Below are 9560 nucleotides of genomic sequence, written 5' to 3'. Positions count from 1 at the left end.
GTCCTTCAAAGCACAGTTCGAATATCTGCTCTTTTCGAAGCCTTGCCTGTTGTGCCCCTGGGCACCCCCTCCTCTAACATTAATCACACAGTGCTGTAATCTTTTGCTCACCTGTCTGCCTTCTCATAAGGCTATGGACTGGTCTAGAGAGGTGATGATGTCTTCCTCCAAACCTAGGGAGTGCCTGATACATGAAGTAGCCAACGTTTTAAGAGCGAGGGAATGAATAAATAGGCTCAGCAATGTTCTCACGGACAACTACGCAAGGGGCAAGATGCCTTCCTCGTGACCGACCTCCACGTAAGTGGAGGTGCCCTCCCCAACGCCCCACGTGCCCAGCGTGCCCAGCACTACCTCTGTGCCTTTGCAGGAATGTGCCCTTTGAGGAAAACACAGCAAGTATAACAGAGGGAGAGAGTCTGAGCTCTAATTTCAAGGGTGGATTCGCATTCACCTTTGGAATGGTGTCAATTGCCAGGGATTAAATACAACTATTTAAAATTACAGTAGTCTCACCAATGCCCTTGCTGAACGAGAGTTGGGCTGGGACACTTGGGGAAACCTCCAGGCGACTAGGGGGCAAATCATTTTATCGCAGTGCCAACATATTTCCATTTAGGCAGCAGAAGTTTGCCTGGAGTGTGGGATCCTCAAATTGTGTACATTGATCCAACCGATTGATACTTCTGAGGTGTGCCTGGGATATAATGATCAACAGTGACAAACACTCCGTATGGGATCTACCAGCAGCTGAGGGATCTAGGCATCTTTTCTGCCTCCCTGGAAGGCCCGATGGGCGACCCTCTTCGGCCCATTTCCCGTCTGCTCCTGGGACATGGGCATTCACCCAGAGCGCTCCAGCCCCGCCCCCCCGCCCAGTCGTAGGCCTGGCCTCAGCGGGCTGGGCTCGCCACGTGGAGCGCGGGCCCGATTCTCAGAAGGCGCCTACGCCATTGCCGCGGCGCAGCTCCGGGCCGGCCCCTTGCGTCGCGTCAACAGCGGAGGCCGCGAGGCCTGGGTTTACTCCAACGCTGCTGACGTAACGTCATCCTTGCGGGACGTGGACGGAAGAAAAGGGGAGTGTAAGCCGGCGCCAGAATCCGCCCGCGTGTAGTACGGGCCGGGCGCCGGGGCTGGGTGGCTGCGTTCAGGTAGGTACGGGCAGGCGGCGAGGATGGCAGGGACAGTGGCGGGGATGGGGTGGCGCCGGTGCCTCGGCGGGGGCTGAGGCGCCGCCCGGGCTGGGGCGAGGCAAGGCGTGTGTGCGCAGGGTCGCGGGCGACCGAGGGGGCTGCCGGGGCGCGCGGCCGGAGCAGGGTGGCGGGGTCGGGCCCGTGAGTGAGTGTGGGAGCGCGGAGGGATGGCGGCGGGCTGGGCCGCCCAGAGCGGGTTGCACCGCCACATGCCCGGGCGCGGAGGCCCAGGCGCAGCGGGGACTGCGGGCACCCGAACTCCGTGGCAGCCCTCGGATACACCCAAATTCAGGAACTGATCCATGTGGAGGCTTGACGACCCAGCGGACCCCTTCTCCGCCCAGGAGTCCGGAGCTAGCTTCCAGTGCACCTGCATGGGTGGTGGGGTTTCACCCTGTTTGTGACTGTCCACACGGCGACTCTCAGGGGCCTGTGTGTGCAGTCCCTCGCAGCCCGCCTGGGCTTTCGGGATCCCCTCTTCAAAACCAATCCCCCCCACCCCGCAGCCGGAGAGCTCGCTCACCACCGCCTTTTTGCAGCGTGGCATACGGTCTGTGAAGAGTTCCTTCCTGGCACATCAGGGCGGACCCAGATCCATCCCCCCTCCCCCCTCCCCCATCACCTTTCTCTGCTCTAGAGGCGGTGAGCTTTATCATTGGGTGTTTGTCTTAAAATGGTCCATATACCAAGCCTGTGTTTCTGGGCGACGTTTGTTGAGACTAAAGTTCAGTTCTCTGTTCAAGTAAGAAAGATAAGGGCTTTCTGTTTAGAACCTGTAAAGAGGTACTTGAGAAATGTCCTGAGTCAAAACGTGGAAACTTTTCATTTGATGACATGGAGTCTAGACAGACACACATAACCTTTGCTCCCTGGAATTAGCCATGTACTTTTTGAGGGCATAATAAATTCTGGCAGGATGAACTATACTTTGCAGTGAGGTAGGGGTCAGTCAGAGGCCATGAGAGAGGCAGGGAGGCCTGGTTTCTAGATCAGTCTTCAACCTGATAACTTACTGACCTTAAACCTTCAGAGCTTTCAGTTATTCATAGGTAAGAGAGAGGTAAACAGTCCATAAGTATAATTTATGATTACGTCTGTCCATCAGAGGATATGGAATTCTTTGTGCCTGTGATAGGTCCTGAAAGAAAGAAAGAAAGAAGTGATTGTAAGATATCATTAGTGTCTGAAAGACAGACAGAGGAGAGCAGATGTTTATTGAGCATCTCTTGTACCCAGGCATTCCATGCATTCTCTCACAATAATTCTATGAGGTCCTTACTGTTATTGTCCCTGGTTTACAGATGAGGAAACTGAGACTTAGAAAGATTGGAAGACCCACAGCTAGCAAGGCACACAGCTAACAAGTGCAAAGCTTGAACCTAAATCTCTCCAACTCCAAAATCCTTGTGTCCCATGTTAACCATGCTGTCAGTGTGAGGTTTATAATCCAGTTGGGAAAATCAGCAGTAGCACATGAACCAGTCAGAGACTAATGCTAGAGTTGCTGGGGAAAGTTTGTGAAGGAGATAGAATTAGAATTTTAGTGTCACTATTTGATTATTTTACCCTTTTGGCTCTTCTAGGGTTATTTTGGAGAATTCATATGTAAATAATTGTTTAGCAATAATTACTGAAGGAATTTGTAAAAGCAGCAAACATAGATCATGGGCTCATATCATGCTTCAGTGTTATGCAAATAATTTTCTCTTGGGACCTTCCATACCGTCACAAACACTGAAGTCAACAGAGAGCACTTAACACTTTCTATTGCCTATTAGAGGCCATATCTTTTACAACAGATGTATCCTGCCAGTCTCTTCTCTCTTCTTTCTGTACCTCTGTGCAGTATAAATTGAAGAGCATTAACCATTCCTTGTTTCTCTTCACTTTGGGGCAAAATGCTAGTCTTTTGAGGCATGTTTAAGCACGTTGAGGCATGTTTAAGAGGGTTGAATATATCTACCAATACGTAGAGAAGTTAAAAGGAGACCCACAAGCAAAGAACACACAGTGTTTTTCTTATCTTGTGAAAACAACCATGCCCCCGTAGTGTAAGAGCTGCAATAATGAATGGCACATTTTCTGTGCTTTTTTTATATATATATATATGTGTGTGTGTGTGTATATATGTATATATGAAGATAGATAGATGAAGAAGCCCCCTACCTATTTGTGAAATAAACTAATCTTTGTCTAAAACTTCAAGTTTGACCTACCGTGGGAAAATGCCCACAGCCACTATGTTCTCAGCTCTTGAGATTTCTAGGTATGTACTCATCCTCCAAGAGATGTGCCCACCGTCATTTCAGATGCTAGCCATTTGCAGGCATTGCCACTCCTTCCCAGGGATGCAAGAGTGTGCTTTGGATTCCTGTGGACGGCAAGAAGAAAGACAAAACAGCAGCCTCTGACCTTTCCTCCCTCTTCTTGTGTCAGCAAGGATCAAGCTGAAATTTCAAATATGTGGTTATCAGAGTTCTGTCGGGAGGTGATAGAGGGAAGGTGGAGATGGCTGCTTACGGAATGTTGACTCTGTTTTTTGATCTGTTAGAGACTCCCTAATGGTATAGGAATTGTGGTGAAGATTTAATATCAATACGTAAACGTTATACCTTAAAGATTTTTTTTACTCAGAATATTCATAATCCTTAGTTTCAATTTGTTTACATAAAAACTAAGATGGTTGGGACTTGCCTGGTGGCACAGTGGTTAAGAATCCGCCTGCCAGTGCAGGGGACACTGGTTCGAGCCCTGGTCCAGGAAGATCCCACATGCCGCGGAGCAACTAAGCCCATGTGCCACAGCTACTGAGCCCGCACGCTGCAACTACTGAAGCCTGTGCTCCACAACAAGAGAAGCCACTGCAATGAGAAGCCCTCGCACTGCAACAAAGAGTAGCCCACGCTCGCCGCAACTAGAGAAAGCCCACGCAGCAACAAAGACCCAATGCAGCCAAAAATAAATAATTAATTAATAAATTAATTTTTTAAAAACTAAGATGGTTGTAAGAAAGGAAGAATAGAGTCAGAGCCTGGGAAGGAGCCATTTGTTTTTTCTCTCTTTTCTATATGTAGAAGAGGTGGGAGTTCCTCTAATACAGGGGAGTTTGGAGCAGGAGAGTCAAGTTTTTACTCTCAGTGTGGGGAGGTGGATGAAAATAAAATGAATTGTCTAGTATTTTGATTATTCATTTTTTAAAATGCATTCTGCAGATACCTTGGTCAGTGACCACCTCGCAGCATGTTGAGTCGAGTCTACCGCTCTGGGTCCCAGTCCTTCACCCACCGTCTCCTGCCCTGGGTCCAATCCACAACACTCTCCAGATCTTGTAGGTACCATAGGAAACGTAAATATGTGGGAGGTTTGGTCCAAGTGTGTTTCAACAAGGTTTTAAAAAGTAAAAAAAATGTAATTTGGCAGAATTGGACAAAGGCAGTAAGGAAGGAAGCAGCCTACTGGTGAAACGTTGTGTTTGTATTTATCAATAAAGTGAAATTTTTGGAGGGGATAGATGGGTTTATGGCATAGATTATGGTGATGGTTTCACGAGTGTATACTTACCTGCAAACTCATCAAGTTGTGTACATTAATTTTGTACAGCTTTTGGTATGTCAAATAAATAAATAACTCAAAATTTAAAAAAAATTTTAAAGACAAAGTGTTACCGTTATTTAATCCCCCCAGATTTTTTGCAGGCTATTTTTGTTCATTCCTTTTTTGTAACTGTTTAATTTTGAGATAATTATAGATTCACTTGCAGTTGCAAGAATTAATACAGAGAGATCCCTTATACCCTTTCCCCAGTTATCCCAGTATCTCAACCAGGGTATTGACCAGGGTGGATAGAGTCAAGATAAGATTTCCATCACTACAGGATCCTTCAAGTTTCTCTTTTCTAGCTGTCCTCTCCTTCCTGTCCCTCACCCCTGGCGGCCTCTAATCTGTGCTCCATTTTTATCATTTTTAAATGTTATATAAATGAAATCATACAGTATATGACCTTTGGGGGTGACTTTTTTTACTCAGCATAAATCTCTGGAGATTCATCTAAGTTCTTGTGTGTGTCAGTTTGTTCATTTTTATTACTGAATAGTATTTAATGGTATGGGGGTACCACAGTTAGTGTAACCATTCACCATTGAAGGACATCTGGTTGTTTAACATTTTTTGTCTGTTATGAATAAGGCTGCTGTGAACATTCGTGTATAGGACTTTGTGTGCACATAGTTTTGGTTATCTGGGATAAATGTCCAAAAGTTCAGTTTCTGGGTTGTATGTTAGCTCCATGTGGTAGGTAGTTTTATAAGAAATGGCCAAACTGTTTTTGCATAGTGGCTGTACCATTTTACATTCACACCAGCAATGTATGAGTGATCCACTTTCTCTTCATCCTCACCAGCATTTGATGTTGCCTCTCTCCGATTTTATCCATTTTGATAGGTATATAATGATATCTCATTAAATTCCTTTTCTCTATTGGCCAGTGAGGTTGGACATCTCTTCATATGCTTATTTGCTGTCTGTATGTGCTCGTCAGTGAAATGTCATTTGCTCATTTTTAATTGGATTGTTTGGTTTTCTACTTTTGAACTTTGAGAGTTTTTTAATGTCTTCTACATACTAGTCCTTGGTCGGATTTGTGCTTTGAAAGTATTTTCTCCCAGTTTGTAGCTTGCCATTTCAGTCTCTTAACAGGGTCTTTCACAGAGGAAAGTTTTTTTTACTTTGATGAGGTCCAGTTTATCAGTTTTTCATTTTATGGATTGTACATGTGAGGTCAAGTCTAAGAACTCTTTGTATAGCCTTAGATCCTGAAGATTTCCTGTTTCTTTTTCTAAAAGTTTTGAAGTTTTGCATTGAAGTCCATGATCCATTTTGTTTTTGTTTGGTTTTTTTAACGTCTTTATTGGAGTATAATTGCTTTACATTGTTGTGTTAGTTGCTGCTGTATAACAAAGTGAATCAGCTATACATATGCATATATGCCCATATCCCCTCCCTCCCACCCTCCCTATCCCACCCCTCTAGGTGGCCACAAAGCCCCAAGCTGATCTCGCTGTGCTATGCCGCTGCTTCCCACTAGCTATCTATTTTACATTTGGTAGTGTATATATGTCCATGCCACTCCCTCACTTCGTCCCAGCTTACCCTTCCCCCTCCCCGTGTCCTCAAGTCCATTCTCTACGTCTGCGTCTTTATTCCTGTCCTGCCCCTAGGTTCTTCATAACCTTTTTTTTTTTTTTTTTAGATTCCATATATATGTGTTAGCATATGGTATTTTTTTTTCTCTTTCTGACTTACTGTACTCTGTATGACAGACTCTACGTCCATCCACCTCACTACAAGTAACTCAACTTTGTTTCTTTTTATGGCATTAACCATAAAAAGTAATATTCCATTCTATATATGTGCCACATCTTCTGTATCCATTCATCTGTCAATGGACACTTAGCTTGCTCCATGTCCTGGCTATTGTAAATAGTGCTGCAGTGAACATTGTGGTACATGACTCTTTTTGAATTATGGTTTTCTCTGGGTATATGCCCAGTAGTGGGATTGCTGGGTCATATGGTAGTTCTATTTTTAGTTTTTTAAGAAACCTCCATACTGTTCTCCACAGTGGCTGTATCAATTTACATTCCCACCAACAGTGCAAGAGGGTTCCCTTTTCTCCACACCCTCTCCAGCATTTATTGTTTCTAGATTTGTTGATGATGGCCATTCTGACCAGTGTGAACTGATACCTCACTGTACTTTTGATTTGCATTTCTCTAATGATTAGTGATTTTGAGCACCCTTTCATGTGTTTGTTGGTAGTCTGTATATCTTCTTTGGAGAAATGTCTATTTAGGTCTTCTGCCCATTTTTGGATTGGGTTGTTTGTTTTTTTGATATTGAGCTGCAAGAGCTGCTTGTATATTTTGGAGATTAATCCTTTGTCACTTGCTTCCTTTGCAACTGTTTTCTCCCATTCTGAGGGTTGTCTTTTCGTCTTGTTTATGGTTTCCTTTGCTGTGCAACAGCTCTTAAGTTTCATTAGGTCCTATTTGTTTATTTTTATTTTTATTTCCATTTCTCTAGGAGGTGGGTCAAAAAGGATCTTGCTGTGATTTATGTCATAGAGTGTTCTGCCCATGTTTTCCTCTAAGAGTTTTATAGTGTCTGGCCTTACATTTAGGTCTTTAATCCATTTTGAGTTTATTTTTGTGTATGGTGTTAGGGAGTGTTCTAATTTCATTCTTGTAAATGTAGCTGTCCAGTTTTCCCAGCACCACTTATTGAAGAGGCTGTCTTTTCTCCCTTGTATATTCTTGCCTCCTTTATCAAAGATAAGGTGACCATATGTGCATGGATTTATCTCTCAGCTTTCTATCCTGTTCCATTGATCTATATTTCTGTTTTTCTGCCAGTACCATACTGTCTCGATTACTGTAGCTTTGTAGTATAGTCCGAAGTCAGGGAGCCTGATTCCTCCAGCTCCATTTTTCTTTCTCAAGATTGCTTTGGCTGTTCATGGTCTTTCGTGTTTCCATACAAATTGTGAAATTTTTTGTTCTAGTTCTGTGAAAAATGCCATTGGTAGTTTGATAGGGACTGTATTGAATCTGTAGATTGCTTTGGCTAGTATAGTCATTTTCGCAATGTTGATTCTTCCAATCTAAGAGCACAGTATATCTCTCCATCTGTTTGTATCATCTTTAATTTCTTTCATCAGTGTCTTATAGTTTTCTGCATACAGGTCTCTTTTCTCCTTAGGTAGGTTTATTCCTAGGTATTTTATTCTTTTTGTTGCAGTGGTAAATGGGAGTGTTTCCTTAATTTCTCTTTCAGATTTTTCATCATTAGTGTATAGGAATGCAGGAGATTTCTGTGCATTAATTTTGTATCCTGCTACTTTACCAAATTCATTGATTAGCTCTAGTAGTTTTCTGGTGGCATCTTTAGGATTCTCTATGTATAGTATCATGTCATCTGCACACAGTGACAGTTTTACTTCTTCTTTTCCGATTTGGATTCGTTTTATTTCTTTTTCATCTCTGATTGCTGTGGCTAAAGCTTCCAAAACTATGTTGAATAATAGTGGTGAGAGTGGGCAACCTTGTCTTGTTCCTGATCTTAGTGGAAATGGTTTCCGTTTTTCACCATTGAGGGCGATGTTGGCTGTGGGTTTGTCATATATGGCCTTTATTATGTTGAGGAAAGTTCCCTCTATGCCTACTTTCTGCAGGGTTTTTATCATAAATGGGTGTTGAATTTTGTTGAAAGCTTTCTCTGCATCGATTGAGATGATCATATGGCTTTTCTCCTCCAATTTGTTAATATGGTGTATCACATTGATTGATTTGCGTATATTGAAGAATCCTTGCATTCCTGGGATAAACCCCACTTGATCATGGTGTATGATCCTTTTAATGTGCTGTTGGATTCTGTTTGCTAGTATTTTGTTGAGGATTTTTGCATCTATGTTCATCAGTGATATTGGCCTGTAGTTTTCTTTCTTTGTGACATCTTTGTCTGGTTTCGGTATCAGGGTGATGGTGGCCTCGTAGAATGAGTTTGGGAGTGTTCCTCCCTCTGCTATATTTTGGAAGTTTGAGAAGGACACGTGTTAGCTCTTCTCTAAATGTGTGATAGAATTTGCTGTGAAGCCACCTGGTCCTGGGCTTTTGTTTGTTGGAAGATTTTTAATCACAGTTTCAATGTCAGTGCTTGTGATTGGTCTCTTCTTATTTTCTGTTTCTTCTTGGTTCAGTCTCGGAAGGTTGTGCATTTCTAAGAATTTGTCCATTTCTTCCAGGTTGTCCATTTTATTGGCATAGAGTTGCTTGTAGTAATATTTCATGATCCTTTGTATTTCTGCAGTGTCAGTTGTTACTTCTCCTTTTTCATTTCTAATTCTATTGATTTGAGTCTTCTCCCTTTTTTTCTTGATGAGTCTGGCTAATGATTTATCAATTTTGTTTATTGTTTCAAAAAAACAGCTTTTAGTTTTATTGATCTTTGCTATCGTTTCCTTCATTTCTTTTTCATTTATTTCTGATCTGATCTTTATGATTTCTTTCCTTTTGCTAACTTTGGGGTTTTTTAATTCTTCTTTCTCTAATTGCTTTAGGTGTAAGGTTAGGTTGTTTATTTGAGATTTTTCTTGTTTCTTAAGGTAGGATTGTATTGCTATAAACTTCTCTCTTAGAACTGCTTTTGCTTCATCCCATAGGTTTTGGGTCATTGTGTTTTCATTGTCATTTGTTTCTAGGTATTTTTTGATTTCCTCTTCGACTTCTTCAGTGATCTCTTGGTTATTAAGTAGGGTATTGTTTAGCCTCCATGCGCTTGTATTTTTTACAGATTTTTTCCTGTAATTAATAC

General features: G+C 42.6%; 1 protein-coding gene across 3 annotated transcripts in view; it reads left to right on the top strand.

Moving 5' to 3' along the window:
- The first annotated feature begins 1019 nt into the window (after positions 1 to 1019).
- The window catches only part of ALDH18A1 (aldehyde dehydrogenase 18 family member A1), a 56181-nt gene continuing 47640 nt past the window's right edge, over positions 1020 to 9560 (top strand). For 2 of the 3 annotated variants that reach the window (XM_068548262.1, XM_068548260.1), the window contains exons 1-2: positions 1021 to 1151; positions 4406 to 4521. In XM_068548262.1, the coding sequence (XP_068404363.1) occupies positions 4434 to 4521 (88 nt within the window). In that variant the 5' untranslated portion in view covers positions 1021 to 1151; positions 4406 to 4433. Of the gene's footprint in view, positions 1152 to 4405; positions 4522 to 9560 lie in introns of all 3 variants that reach the window. The other variant, XM_068548261.1, reaches the window with a different exon arrangement.

This window comes from Eschrichtius robustus, chromosome 7 (assembly GCF_028021215.1).
Source record: "Eschrichtius robustus isolate mEscRob2 chromosome 7, mEscRob2.pri, whole genome shotgun sequence".
Lineage (NCBI taxonomy): Eukaryota > Metazoa > Chordata > Mammalia > Artiodactyla > Eschrichtiidae > Eschrichtius > Eschrichtius robustus.
The sequence above is the reverse complement of the archived record's forward strand: the minus strand, read 5'-3'. Positions and strand labels throughout refer to the sequence as shown.